The 15,966-nt window shown below is 38.7% G+C and overlaps 2 protein-coding genes across 2 annotated transcripts; one reads left to right on the top strand and one right to left on the bottom strand.

Moving 5' to 3' along the window:
- The first annotated feature begins 1,599 nt into the window (after window positions 1-1,599).
- Window positions 1,600-2,187, top strand: LOC134212798 (uncharacterized). Its single transcript, XM_062690969.1, has 2 exons — window positions 1,600-1,790; window positions 1,858-2,187. Exons 1-2 carry the CDS (start codon window positions 1,693-1,695, stop codon window positions 2,126-2,128), a joined length of 369 nt encoding a protein of 122 aa, XP_062546953.1. The 5' UTR covers window positions 1,600-1,692; the 3' UTR covers window positions 2,129-2,187.
- A 364-nt stretch (window positions 2,188-2,551) lies between these two features.
- Window positions 2,552-15,560, bottom strand: LOC134212797 (probable serine hydrolase). Its single transcript, XM_062690967.1, has 3 exons — window positions 15,006-15,560; window positions 14,129-14,197; window positions 2,552-3,724 (listed from the first exon to the last, which is right to left on the bottom strand). Exons 1-3 carry the CDS (start codon window positions 15,079-15,081, stop codon window positions 2,874-2,876), a joined length of 996 nt encoding a protein of 331 aa, XP_062546951.1. The 5' UTR covers window positions 15,082-15,560; the 3' UTR covers window positions 2,552-2,873.
- Window positions 15,561-15,966: the final 406 nt, after the last annotated feature.

The raw sequence follows: 15,966 nt of genomic DNA, 5'->3' as shown, positions 1-15,966 counted from the left end.
CAAACAGAGAATCCAATTGGCAAAAGCAATAAAAACTGGTGGTTCGATCTCGATCGCTTGGGCGAAGTAAGAGCTTGCGGGTGGTACGTGAAAATTCTAATAAGTAACGTCGTCTCGTATTGCATCTCTGAAAATATGCCACTGATCACTAGAACCGTTCTCAAACGCCGAACAATATGTGCAGGTTGAAATCGCTGTTATTTTGCCTGTCTTGGTATGATAGTCCCCACGCTATCAGCCAAGCCGTTCCTGGGTGGACGTTAGGCAAAATAACAGCGATTTCAATCAATATTGTTCACTGATGGCCCTTGCACACTTTAACCTTCTATAAAGAAAAAATTTCATACTTGTCGCTCACTTGCGATATCTTTCATTTCTGTTCTTCATTACTTTCGATTGCTCCCTTCTACTTTGAGCCTAGTGCGTATGTACTCACCGAAAAAAGCCAACGAAAATTTCAAATAATATCCTTGTATTGTAATACATTATATTTTTTTAATAACATTTTTTTTAATAATAAAAATGATCCAGAAGTCTGCCAAGCTTATGTTTCATGAAGAAAAAAATATTAATATGTTTTAATACGAATGGAATATTAAACCAAGTTTTTAAGGCATTTCCAAGTAAAAATCTGACAGTTTAACCCTCTCATTCCCACGACTTTTTTCAAAGATTTCAATAGGAAGGAATCATCTATGAAAAAATGCAAGAAGAAAAGTTATTTGGCATAGCTTAAATTAGTGGAAAACGAAAAAAAAGTTTTTGATTGTAAATCAATAGTTACTTGATTGTTTTCAATAGTTTCACTATTTTTACTCAAAATTGGGTCCTAAAATGAAAAATCGATATTCGATTTTCTTTCAGGGAACGATGAAGGTAATCATCCTGAACGTGTCAGTTATCTTTCGGCTCAAAAATCGAAAAGAACATTGTTTAATTTGAAATTGAAAAATAGATGAAAAATGCTTCCTCGACATTTTCGGTCTTGTTTGACGTACGGATTCAAACGCACTAGCAAAACACCACAGGGCACTTGACTCAACCTTTGACAGTTAATATATGGGGCTGACGTTTTGGGCTGATGGTTCATTCGTTCTGAAATGTTGCACAGCCGAAAGTTTGGCTTAAAATGCCTTAAACGCAAAAATATTATTTTTACTGATTTAGAATTTTACCAGAATTTTTATAACAACGGTTCATGTATTCTTGACCGATGCACTATCGTTTGCAATCATAAACGAGGTAGGGCTTTAGGACCCAATTGATTATATTTGTAGTCTAATGAAATTATAAAGTTGTGCCAAATACTGCTTTTTGTTGTTGAAATTTTAATCAATGAATGTTGGAAGGTGCAAAATTTGATGGAGCTCTACAGCTACCATGGGAAGGAAAGGGTTAAGAATATGTCCGTTCGAGTGGATGGACAATGCAATGTTTCGCCAATGAGCCAGCCAAATCAGTTTATTCGAATCCAGCAGAAACAGTTGAAAGCTTGTGTAATGTTTTGTGGTAGTAAGCTTCAATATTCACCACGAAAGCTCTCTTCAGGGCAGTACTAGATTGAAGAAAGTTATATTTTAGCGGTTGTAACCACGGCAACCAAACCATGTCCCACAAACATTATCGGAAAGAATTGTCCTTAGGTACATGCCTAAATAAATAAATGTAACTCGTCTGCTGACTAAATATAAAATGGCACAAAACGTGAGAAAGGAAATCGACTTTATTTCTGATATCAACGATCGTTACGCATTGATTGAGTATGAACTCGAAGAAAAGTTAAAATTGCTGTGAGTAACGGTTTTTTAATAGACTAGAAGATAGTTTATCTAGATCGTTGTTAAATTTAATTTGCAGCTATCAAAACGAGCAAAAATTGGATCAATCTGAAAATAAGGATACAAGCAAACACCGCGACAAACTTCAACCTAGTCTATCCCTTCAGACGGCCAAGCAACGCAACTTCGAGTTGCTAAAATCGTTGGAGGTATCCAAGGCTCGTTTGCGATCCAGAGCCACGTTCAGTCCACTGGAGACAATCTTGCAGAAAGCAATAGGAAATTATCTAAAGGAGACATCGCTAGTGCCTTGTACAACCAAAAAGGCTTACGGACCAACATATGTCTAGTCGTCAAGTCTAGTTAAAAATTGTGATTCATATGATAAATATATAAATAAAATTGGTAACTATTTTTGATGATTCAGGATAATTACAAACCTTTCTACATATAACAGGGTCCCTCCTTAGCCTAGCGGTAAGAGTGCTGAGGGTGGCTGGATTCGACTCCCGGTGCTCGGTCCAGGCAATTTTCGGTTTGGAAATTATCTCGACTACCCTGGACATAAAGTATCATCGTGTTAGCCTCATGATATACGAATGCAAAAATGGTAACTTGGCTTAGAAACCTCGCAGTTAATAACTGTGGAAGGGCTTATTGAACGAACGCTAAGCTGCTAGGCGGCTCTGTCCCAATGTAGGGATGTAACGCCAATAAGAAGAAGAAGTAGCTTTCGAGCGTCACTAGTGATATTCTCATATCCAAATAAAACATTTATGAAGTAAATATGAATTATATTTCTCGTGCTCTTTGTCTAGTACAGTTACAAAAATATATCACACCTTGTTTTGAAAGCACTCAGATTTATAATCTTTGCTATAAAATATTTAATGCGCATCACCGGTATTTTTATATTTCTACTCTAAACATATTTGCATAATTTATTAAATTAACTAATTTAAAATATGGAATTAAATTTGATGTCTTGTTGATGTCCCCTTTTGGGTAAATCCGGTCAACGGAACTATAACATGTGCTACTATTTAATCTCTGTTTGGTTGCTGCTCGATGAGGAAATCTACTTATCAAATCCACTTAATTCCTATCTAGAATAAAATCTGTAACTTGTTGAGATATTCGTTCTGGGTTTACTAAGTGGAGGTGATGCGTCCCCGGTATTTCGAGATACACTAACTTTCGCGAGTGCTTCTTCATTGCCTCAATCACACTTGGGTAATATTCCACGTTGTCAAAGTGCATGCCAGGCACGGCTCGAATGTTAAGCACCTTACATTCGATCCTTTCCGCGTGGGCAATTACTTGCGGCAGCGACAACATACCCATCAGAGACACCTTCAGTCGTAGATCCCGCGCGAAATAGAATCCTTCCTTGTTAAAACGCTCGGCCGCTGGGGCCATTCCGCGACGCATTAGCACCTCCACCGATTGCAGATCTACTGAGCCATCGTATGCCGCAAGCACGATATCGATGGCATCATCATACCCGTAGCAGGGTGTTTTCGATTCGGGTAGCGCTTCATAGCGCAGAAACCGATCGATACTATCCCCGAGATTGGCCGCTTGCTTGTGGTGATCCCGTGCCGGTGGACCGGCAATGTCAATACTGATGAATCCTTCGACCTCGTCGGGGTACGCAGCTGCGTACATGAAACTCAACGCACCGCCCAGAGAGTGCCCGAGCAGAGTGATCTTTTCCCAGCCGAAGTATTTGACGATTCGTCTGATCAGCGAAATTCCATCCCAAAAGATGTAGTAGTGCATGCCTTTGGGATAATGGGCGGATTTGCCGTGACCGGGTAGATCGATCGCCAGGATGGGGATGTCGTCCGGAAGCAGCGGACAGAGTCGATCAAACGTGCCGGCATTGTCCTGCCAGCCATGCAGCGCCAGTACCGGTTGTTTCTGCCGTGGGCCCCACCATTTGCCTGCAATTGGAGGAAGGTATGAGTAATTATATACAATTTTAGAGTAAGTTTTGAGAAATATGTTGAATGGCTTCTATGAACTACAGATGGAACCAAATCGTAAGGTAGGCATATAAATGATATCTCTAAAATAGTCTTTGTTAACCTTCCGAGACTCGGATCACTCGTGCAGTCTCGCCGCTCTTGAGAACGACAAGCGTGCTTTTTTCGAAGGCGTTGCACTTTTCAAAATGATGGGAGACCCGGAAGGTTACGCAAGGCATCATCGTTCCTATGCTGTAGCGGTAAAAAATAATTATAATCTAGGACGATGTATCAGTGACGAGGTAAAACTCTACACAAATACACTTAACTGTTAATGGGTCTTCAGTTAGCTTTGCGAGCAAAGGCGAAGGAATGCCAATCCGGAGATGGCGAGTTCGACTCTCGGTTCCGGTCTAGGATGTTTTCGGGTGCGAAACATTATCGACTCCCTGAGCGTAGTATATGAATTGTAATTGCCAAACAAGATGCATACACTCATGCAATGGCGGGCATAGAGAGTTTTCAATTAATAACGGAGGAAATGCTAATAGAATACTAAGTTGAAAAGCAGTCCAAGTTCCAGTTGGAATGTAGAGCCATAGAAGAAGATGAAGAGGATATTTGTTTATTTAAATCAGGGTTTAAATCCAAACGATAATGAGAAAACCTCTCACTTATCATGTCTTTATAACACTCAGTAGCTGTTACGATAATAAACTGATTCGGGGGGCTACCTAACATGATAAATTTCTTTTAATAATCCCCAATTGCAGGGGGTACCGGTTCTGATGATTCCGTGTAACGGTCGTCTAAAAAAATCCGTGTAAAAACAGAATCGGGTGTAACACCAACAGAGTACAGACTTATCCCTATGATGTGTAAAAAAAAATGTATATAATAAATAAGATTCGTTACGAACAAATTAAACATCGCATAGTAGCCATAAAAATTTAAATACTCTAAGCTTTAATGCTGCGTCAATGACCTCTATCACTACTACGGTGTAGAATATCCTCCGTAGCACATTTCTTGTTATTTAAGTGGAAGTCGAACATCGCCGCCACTCTGTTAAAAACGTTGTAGGCCATGGATAGCATTGCCACATCCGTAGTTAGTACGACGGATCGGTAGGCGAAGCATTATATTATTACGCAGCGGTCGGTGTTGTACGCTGATGTTGATTTGTTGCAAGATGGTTCCACAGTCGATCCTGCCCTGCAACACATCGGCCACAGTCATGGCTCGGTATACATTTCGTCGAGTACTTAGAGGCTCGAAACCGATAAGCTCACATTGGCTTTCGTAACTTGGCAACTGGGGTGGGTTATTCCAAGGTAACATGCGGAGGGCAATAGCGCAAGAAACGACGTAGATAGACTCTATCCGTTAAGCAGCATTGTTGTAATTAGGGTTCCTGACCGCGGAACAGTATTCGAGGGTAGAACGTACATGTGAGCAATACAGAGATTTTAGGCAATAATATGTCGGAGAAGTTTCTTGCAATTTTAAAGATACATCCAAGAGCTGTGGAGGCTTTGTCCACGACATTTGAGATGTGATTCACAAAAGTCAGCTGCGAATCCAATAGGACGGCAAGGTCTTTAATACCACTGTGAACGCGTTCTATAATAGTTGTGTCGTGAAGCTTGTAGTCGAAATCAATATCCTGTTTCTTCCGAGAAAAGGTAATGACCGTGCATTTAGCAGGATTCACTACCAATCTATTGATGGAGCACCAATCCGCAAAGGCGTTAATCTGATCCTGGAGAAATTTACAGTCATCGAGTGTAGAGGAGTGCGCCGCCGCCGAAATTTTTGCATCGGCGCGCCGCCGTTTAAAATTTGTCACGCAGCTGATCTATAATTTTCCCCGCCGATTCAGTGGAAAATTCGAAGATTCAGTGCAATTTCCGTATATTTTCCTGTTAGATCTTTACAACATCACGTGGAACTCCAGAGAATGTTTCGTGAAGATACCAATGATTTACATGAAAATTCCATTTTCCATATTCAAAATTCTGAAAAGCTCTCCGTAAAAACTGAGCGTAAAAATTGCAAAGGAATTTCCGTTGAAATACGAAATGGATTTTTTGAACGGAAAAGAGTCGTTCGGCAGAAAGCCACAAGGTTGAAAATTGTTAGGTCGAATATGTCGATTAACCGAAAAGACTATTTGGTAAAAGCCTATCCGAGCAGAGCTTGAGAGCAAATCGATAACTTGTCGATAACTTGTGTCAGGTAGCGACTGAAGCCTCCCAAAATAGTGACTTTAGGGTCTGTCTCTTTGGAGAATTAAACTGAAATTAAACTTAAAAGTGACACTTCAACAATTATCAAATAACCCTGCTCGCAGAGCAAGATTACTTTGACAGATATCGAATCATTTAGCATCGATGTATTATTGGAATTGCTGGGTAGCACCAGCCATTCTTATGACTAGGTTATTTGCTAATTCTCGAACTGTCACTTTTAAGTTCAATTCTCCAAATGAGACAGACCCTTAGTGATCAAAGCTAACGGAAAAAGGGACCAAATAGTGACTTTCAGTTGCAGCAAAAGTGACCAAATAGTGACTTCCAATTTCAGTTGCAAGTTCGATGAGACGAAATCAGGCGTTTTGGGTCGAATGAGAATATTTTTTCGTAATTTGTGGCGGAAAACATCTTTCACTCACCACTCTTTTCTCTTAGAACGAACTCAGAAGAGAAACGAAAATCGTATTCGCTAACTTTTATTTACTTTGTGACTAAGTAAATTTGTATTGCCCTCTCTTTTAACCAAACAGAAATTTTACTCAATATTTTTAAAAGCAGGACAATTCAAAACTATGAGTAGTCTGCAAGCAAATCAAATGTATACGCCAATGGAAGTGTGCGAAATATGGTTATCACTCTTAACATCTGTTTTTCTTTTCTAAAAATTATTTCTCGGCGAAAATCTGCGTGAATGAGCATTCTCTTCTCGTGAGAATGAGTGAAAATTTCGATCATTGGATTAGCTGAACACCTACTTAAGAAAGATGCAGAGAACTCTACGATTTGTCATAGGTGAAACGGATGTTTTTTGAATTTTTAGTGCGACATGAACAACAGTATTATGGAGATTCATGTACAACGAGCCTGGGATTGAACCCTCGACCTCCTGCTTGTAATGAGGACCATGCTCTCTGAACTTTTAAATATGTTTACACCAAAATACGCAGGTTTTCCAACTTGCTGTGCGTATTCATGAATGATTTTTGCTATGGAATTCGACAGCGCATGCAATCTTCAAAATTGGGGAGACTTGATGATCGCCTTTCTATGATATCTATGATACTCAATAAATATTTTTTTTAGAGCAAACCCATCTGTCAAATCTACAAAAAAAAATAGCCGCTTGAGAACAAATTAAACTTTCTTGAATTTTTTAGACAAATTTTTATATGGATGCCCTATGAGGGAAGTCTGCTCTAATTGAGGCAACAACTTAAAATCCAAATATCCTAAAATTGTGGTGGAATGATGGCATTTTTATCAATGAAGGTCATTTAGCATATTTATGGATTTGTGCTGTGAAAAAATGATAGCATTTGGTCATTATTGGGAGAAGTTGTTCTAATTTTGCGTGGCCACTAAAAACATCTTAAGGAGGAATAAAACACAGTAAATAAGGTTGTCAATTAAAAAAAACTCGCAACATAACGATCATATGTCTAGAGGATCTATTATAAAAATACGCTATAACACTATTTTAGTTCTTGGTAAAACAGGGAAGAATCAAGTCTCCCACCATCCTCTACTGCATAAAGTTTGAGTTAAAATCGAAATCGACAGGTCTCCTGCTTGCATGACTGTATACCAATTTATAGATTGTGACGTAAAACACCTTCAATTAGCTACTGGTGAAATGCCAATAAGTGCAGTCAGTTAAATGGCTGGCGAAGTTACAGAGCGATCATTTTTCCATGGTCCGTAATTTCATTTCCGCCATGAACAAAGCATCTTCCGATGGATACATAAAGCCTTATAAAAAAATCTTAGTCAATAGTTTCAAAATAGTTGAAAATAGTGACTTTTTGCGAGAAAAAGTGACTTTAGTGACTTGAGGTCAAAAAAAGAGACTTTTTAGTGACTAGCCCGAAAAAAGTGACCAAGTCACTAAAAAGTGACCCGCTACCAGGCCTGGATGTGAAATCATCGGTTCTTCTTCTTCTTCTTATTGCTTAGTGTGTGTTTTTTTTTATTTATTACTGTACAGACTGTATGATTATATTCTAATGTTTAACCTAGAGACGAAAATAGCTGAACAGATTTATTTAATGATTCGCCTTCGACTGGGTCGCACAGACTACTAATTAAAATTTAACTTTTTTCGAACTGAATAAACAATTAAATGACAGTAATATTCAACACAACAAAATGGAAACTATTAAAAAGACAATGAAAATACATGGATATTGAAGATCAGCGTATAAAATTGGGTTGAATTATCCGGTTGATAGGTCTCCATACGGGATTCGAGCAATGTATGAATTCTCGACATCGCACACCTGGTGGCCAACTAGCTGCATCCAGCGCGGAATCACGATGACGGGCGTCTACAACGACTTTGAAAGACACATAATCGAGAGAAGAAAGATCTTTCCGAGGGGACACTAGGCATTTAATGTTGGAAACTTGTTCGGCTCCTATTGATTCGCACACCATGAGCCTCATTTCATCTTCTGTTACATCATTCGCGATGTTTGAAATGAAAAGTTGGACAGTCTGGTCGTTTATCACTTCAGGATTATCGATATCCATCATTCTTGTTGAAGATAAAGGCTGATTAAATATTGTGTGCTTCGAAACAATTTTACTCGAGGAATTCGAAACTAAAGTAGTAACTATCTTGCCAATACGTTCCACTTCCATTCTCAAATGAACTACCTCATCTTTCATTGTTGATTCATTGCTTTCCACCGTTGAGGGCTGTTTAAAGCGAAAGCGGCCGGTTTCAATTATGTGCCTACAGCTGTCACACATCCAGAAAATGTTAGAGTGCAAGCAAGCGCATCCTTCATCATAAGTCAATCCCACACATTTTGCGTGAAACTGGTGACGATCTTCACAGAAACCATCGCATGATACAACGATATCTTCTGGACAAAATTCCTTATTACATTTGCCGCAATGGTCCATCATTAATTAATGCGTTTGGTCCAATCCAGAATATCATACACCACAACAGAACGGCTACAGCTTTCTGATATGGAGCACTGATATTATTTGAAACGACGGTTGTGTCGTTCAATTGTCCGGATAACTGGTGTAGGTGCTGCTGATGAAAGCCGACGATCGTTGCAAAGCGAAAAATAGTTCGTTAGCTGCTTCGGTGAAGGCGAACGTCAAGCGAGTAATGTGATTGTGAGAATGGCGGCGACAATCAGTTTTTAATCACGGTGGAATCAGAACTTTAAGTGCTGTTTTTCTGCTTGCAATAGATCCACGGAATTGGTTATTTACACGGACAGTTCACGAAGCACAATCGAAACGCGTAAGTTAGATTTTACGTAGGATAATACATCAATACATCACAAATAACTGAAGCACAAAAATAACATGAACCGATCAAAGCGAGAGTCGTGACCATCTGTGTGTTCATTCTTAGTGTGTTCATTCAGCATTCAGCACAGCATTTTCGCAAGGTTTCTAAGCCAAGTTACCATTTTTGCATTCGTATATCATGAGGCCAACATGATGATACTTTTATGCCCAGGGAAGTCGAGACAATTTCCAAACCAAAAATGGCCTAGACCGGCACCCTCAGCATGGTCTTGCTTTATAGCCGCGCATCTTACCGCTAGGCTACTAAGCATCAACAAATCATCGATTATGTTTACAATTTGATATCTTTTTGGTCGTTTTAATGGTTAAAATAACAAAACGTATAGCAGAAAAATCTTACTGTGACATCAAATCAAAAACTATTCCTGCTGTAGATGAGAGCAAATCGAAAACTAATTTTGATATTGGTTTCATATAACAAAATAAGTATACAGTTTGATGTCAAAGCTTGAGAGCAAATCGATAACTTGTTTTGATGTTGTGAAATCGCCGATTATGATTACTTAATTAGATATCTTTTTGATCGTTTTAACGGTTAAAATAACAAAATGTGTAGCTCCTGCTATCGATGAGAGCAAATCAAAAACTGATTTTGATATTGATTCCGATAACAAAATAAGTACACAGTTTGATGTCAGATCATACAATTTAGAAATCTACAGCAAAATGAGATCAAAATATGTAATCAATCATGATAAAAGATATTTTAGTTACTAGATAAAGATTGTCGCTTCGGTTCCCTTTGTTCTGCTGTCCGGAACATGTTGGGTACCAAGCTGTGAAATCGTATGGATTTTCCTTCTTTGACATTTAGCTCTCCTATCCTCGCCAGCAAAAGATGTTTCGGACAGCGACGACAGCGACAATCTTTATCTAGTAACTAAAATATCTTTTATCATGATTCATCTTTGAAAAGAAATTATGAATCAATTTGATGTCAAAATCAAAATATGTTTTCTGTGTGCTCTCATTATGTTTTCAGACTTGGCTAGGATATCTAGTCCAAGTCTGAAAGTCCAAGAAATTTTATTAATAATTGCTTGAAATCATTAAAAACTTGGAGAAATTTATGGAATCCGTAACCTTTGTTGGAAGGTTGTAAATGTGTGGCCCCAAATGGCCGGAGCGAATTGTTATGACAGCAGCTCTCCGTGGGTGCGTGTGCACGCCACGGAGGTCTGACCAGAAGAGGCCGAGTCATGGCTTGCTGCGCACTGATCGACACGCTGAGGTGTTAATGTATAATCACACGCTGATGGTAACTTACTCAAACCCCACATTTCCCTTCTTTTCTCATCAGAAAAGGCAAAAAAAATCCTCTAGCATAGAACGCAATGATTTTTTAAGTTATTTACGCGAGACGAAGATGTACAAATTGCTTTGAGAAAACGATAATTTCCTTTGAAAACTAAACTCCAAAATAAAACTTGTCTGATCATAGTGGTTTTCAATCGCAGAACAACGGAATGCAAGTTGTATCATTTAAATGTCAAACTAAATTGGTATCTAGTGTTATGGTATTGATCTCACAAGAAACATTTTTTTTTTCCTTTATTTATTTGTTAGGCACTCTGTGTTACTTAACCGCTACTGTGCCGAGATCTACTGTGGTATTCTGCACTACAGAATCCACGCAGAATCTATTTTTAGATTTCCATTACCATTATTGTTGTCGTTGCCAGTCCAGCTCATCGTGTGTCCATTGTGTCCGTTTGTCCATGTCGTGTATTCAATGATCGTTGCATTGTTCGGTTGCCATTAATCCGGGTAACGTTGGAGGAATGCCTCCGAGAAGAACAAGTTGTCAGTCGTCATCAGGCAGCCGTGACGGTAAGGCGCGTACCCCAAACGCCACCGTATGGGCTGCGGATCTGGCGACTGAGGAGGGAATCGAACCCATGACCATTCTTGGAAGCTTGGAAGGCGAAAGTGTAGCCAACTACGCTACAGGACCCCCTGAGAAACATTTTATATTGTAGCAATAATCTAAATATCTTATACCGTCCATTAAATCCAACTATCAGCTTCATATATAGTAATACCAGCAAGCTGACCTTCAACATATTGCAACAACCGCTTAGAACATGTTTTTCCATACTGTGGGCCGCGACTCCCAGGGAGGTCGTGGGCTGATCAATGATGAGTTGCGAAAGACGCATCTTGATTCATACTTTTGTCCCTATTTTGTCCCATAAATTTCCACAAATGTCCCACATTCAATCCAAATTTGTTCCACATCCATTCCAAATCCAATCCAATCAAAATCCGATACAAATCCTATCTTAATCCGTTCCAAATCCAATCAAATGCAATTCTAATCCAAATCTAAATCAAATCCAATCCATTCAAAGTACATAATGATGGGATATGAAGCAATTCATAATGTTTTTTTTTTTCAATCTAACGCGAACACTTTTTTATCCAAATTCTTAAAGCCAATGTGGGAAGGTCGCAAGCAACATGGGATTCTGCCAGGTGGGTCGCATGTACAAGTAGTTTGGGAACATCTGGCCTAGGGTATGATATTTATCTAAAATTTCGCAGATATCATACTTAAATAAGATAGCTTGAGTATATACCTAAATTTTAGACTTATGTTAACCAGTACTATTAGCCAATAACTCCAAACTTATGACTCTGTGGATGCTGGCAACGTTTTTGAGCTTCGTGAATGTTGGATATCGCATCCAACGGGTAATTCCGCTACGACTACTAAGTCAGTAAATTCCAAAATAATCTTCAAGATAATATATCAAGCCTTCCAAACAACTTTGTAGCATACGATAGATCTCTATATCTCTCAGATTTCGTTAGAACTAGCTTAACTGGTAGTCTCATGTACACTAAAGTCGCCAAGTTATACATTTCATACTAAATTTATTTTAACCAAAATCAATGCTTCCATGACCCACCTTGGGATTTTCTAGATTGTCATCCCTTTTCTCGCCAGTCTCCCAGACACGCCTTGTGGTATTGCAAACCACAAACCATTATCCAGCGGTCTCTTTTCAAACCACAATCCATCTACCAGCGGTCTTCCAGACGCGCTTTGTGATTTTTCAAACCACAATTCATTTTACAGCGATCTTTCGGACACGCTTTGTGATTTTCCAAACAGCAAATCCATTTTCTAGCGGTCTTCACGCTTTGTGATTTTCTAAACCACAATCCATTTTCCAGCGGTCTTCCAGACGCGCTTTGTGATTTTCCAACCCACAATTTATTTTCCAGAGCGCTTTGTGGCAATACAAACCCATTGCCTTGTGTTTTTTAATCATCAAATATTTCAACACATTAGCACATTAAAAATTGAATTCAACTCATCTTTTGAAATCAGCGTCAGTTTCCCACAAATAACCTGGCAGGATCGCCAAAATGTGTGCGATTTACAAAAATTAGTAGCATTACGGGAACACAATTTCTGCAGTACCCTTCTTTACAGCAGACCTATTATGCTGCTGTGAATCGCATATTTGTCCCATATGAATGGGAAACCCAGCAAAGATGGGACAGATATGCGATTCACGGCAGTATGGATGTATAATGTCAAGAGTTGCTAGATCTGCTAGATCTGTAAAACAGTACTGGTTTTTGAAGCTTACGACCGAATGTCACACAGCAGATAATGAACAGATCAAAGTTCAAAGTGTACCTATTTGGGTTGCAAATTTTAAGCATCAGATATCGTACTTGTTTTCAATTTTGTGCGATGACTAATACAAAAAATAAAAAGGCAAAATCCAGATTCATTCACCTAGCGGTGACAATGCCTTTCTCAATTAAATCGTTATGTTTCATCTTAGTATGATACACATCATAAATAATTGCCACATGGTTCAACACACCATTTTCTTCATAACTTTTGAACGCAAAGAACGATCGTCGAATGTCACTTGTTGCGAGGAAATCGGTAAAGAATTTAAGACAAAATTTTCAAAACGACTTCTCTGCTTTTGTAAACAAAGATTCAAACGACAATTTGGCGAATCTGATAGCTCTCCCACGCAAACCAACACCACCAATAGATAGGTGAAGGTTTCCGCTACCTGTTGATGCTATTAGTTTGCGTGGGAGAGCCATCAGATTCGTCAAATCGTCGTTTTAATCTTTGTTTACAAAAGCAGATAAGTCGTTTTAAAAACTTTGTCTTGAATTACTATATGAAAAAGTGACTAATGTTTTTCAATTTTTGTGCACACACACACACGCACACAACACACGGACTGACAGACATTTGTTCAGTTGGACGAGCTGAGTCGATTGTTATATAACATCATGGGTCTCCGAGACTTCTATAAAAAGTTAGGTTTGGAGTGAAATGATAGCCTTTCGGTACAACTTTGTTGTACGAGAAAGGCAAAAACATATTCGGTTTACCACTTCACTATCCATAGCATTAACCCAATGCCGGACAACGACTAATTGCGTCACAAATGGTAGATGTTAACAACGCAAGCACAAAAAACGCACCATCTGCTGTCCAACGATTCATCACTGCGAAAAAGCGCCACTGTGCAAAGAACGCTAGCAATCACGCAGATATCACAACATTAGCGTCCGCTCAGTTGTGTGTTTATTTATGACGCCTGTAGTGAGTGACTATCGTCGATCAGTGACGTAAGCACGTGCTCGAGATGCTTTTGGCGTTCAGATTTTCGTAAGGCTGCTGATTTTTGCCAAATCATTGCCTGACTCAAAAGCTGATAATCAAGACGCCCCGATTACCTTTGTACCATCATGTGCTGATGAAAGCAAACTTGTGTCTCAAGGTACAACATATAGCTTTACTCACCCGCTACGATTCCCCACGGCATTGGAATTTCGATTTCTTCCGTGTCTCTTTGCATTATTCCGTTGGACGCTAAAATAGAAAGAAAAAAGTGTTCTATTTAGACATTTGAAGCTTTTTTCGGAAGAATAATGTGTGTCCGTAACTAATGTTATCTAGTATATTGCATCAATTTATTAAAGCTACATATTGCTATCTGAATGTAATTAATTTCCCCTCGCAGTTTCTTGCTTGAGCCGATGTGTTGTACTGGTACGAACCGGTTATCGTATTCAATTTTTTTCTTCTTCTTCAACGCTCTACATTTCAACCAGAGTTTAGACGGCTTTTCAACTTAGTGCTCTTTTTTCAAGCCTGCCATATATGTACATTGTGTGCAGCAAGCACAATTAATACACTATGCCCAGAAAGCCGAGAAAATGTTCCATCCGTAAACATGCAAGACATTGCATGAGTTATTAAATAATTTTAATGCATTTATGGGGAAAATGTATGTAGCACGCGACAATCGGCATTTTAGATAAATTTCCTCTATCCTAATTTTTAACTTTAAATTAGTAGTAATCATTGTAATTGTCTTTATTAAATTCACGTAAGCCTGTCATCACAAAAAATGAATGTTCTTTTTACTGCGATTGTGAGGCCGTAGACTAAGATGGCTATCCAATTTTTTTGCAGAACACCCGCCTCTATACAGAAAAAAAAGATATAATGCAAATACCTACATCCAAATGCCAAAAATGTTAAATGAAATGATAAAATCTATCTGTTTTTAAAAACGCTATTCAACCTATTTGATATGATATTTAATATTAAGACATCATCCCCGCTAGGTGGACTAGATGATGGCTAAATTACTCTCCATTCCCCTTCTACGCACCTGCTGTTGGTGAACCGCTGATGAGATGACCATTGGTAGATCCATTGGCTATTATGGATTCAGCTTCTGCACTCATGATTCTCTGCCGCTGGAATCGACTCCAAAGTTTAACCGGATAGGTAGGTACGTGCTTCGTCAGAAAAATAAATCCTCTGGCAATTGAAATCGAAGCAATTACGCAATTCGGCCTGCTATATTTGCATATAAATCGATTGCCGAAATTGACCTTTCGAGAACCCCGAGACCTCGATCGAAGCCGAAACTATTTGATGTCAGCTTTTTTTCTGTATCACAGTCGAAAGACGACACTATTGTACACGAGATTACCAGCTCTACAAAAATTCCATAATGCCAAAATTTCTGCAGAACACTTTTTATGACGCCAAAGTTCCACTGCAGCCCGTGGCAGATTTTACACAAGCAGCAACGTCCACAAACGAATGTAGAATCACGAATGGCGTGAATGGCCACAGCATGTTCGGTTCGGCTTCTCCACCAGAGCACAGTTCGATTTTCCAGCTGCTTCTATTGGCGAATATAGGTTGCATGCAGAAGAAGCCGAATGATGATATTTTAAAAAAATGCACGGGGTAGCATACGGATTTTTTTAAAAAACACTTCTTAAAAATTCTAGAAGCAATTAAATTAAACACGATTAGCAGTACGGGGTTGGACTTTTCTCATATTGTATAATAAACACATTATTTCGAATTTGGATTTTATTTTGTGATATTGCATATTATACATAGTATAAGTAAAGTCTAACCCCGTACTGCTAACCGTTTTTAATTAAATTGCTTCTACAATTTTTGAGAAAATTTTTTAAAAAAATTCCGTATGCTTTCTCGCGCGATTTTTTCCAACATCATCCTTCGAATTCTTCATGTAACCACAGACAAACAGACGTCTCACTCAACACATGTTCCATAGTTCACCTTTTTAACGATTGATTTAAATTTTT

The sequence above is a fragment of the Armigeres subalbatus genome, chromosome 2 (assembly GCF_024139115.2).
Source record: "Armigeres subalbatus isolate Guangzhou_Male chromosome 2, GZ_Asu_2, whole genome shotgun sequence".
NCBI lineage: Eukaryota > Metazoa > Arthropoda > Insecta > Diptera > Culicidae > Armigeres > Armigeres subalbatus.
The sequence above is the reverse complement of the archived record's forward strand: the minus strand, read 5'-3'. Positions and strand labels throughout refer to the sequence as shown.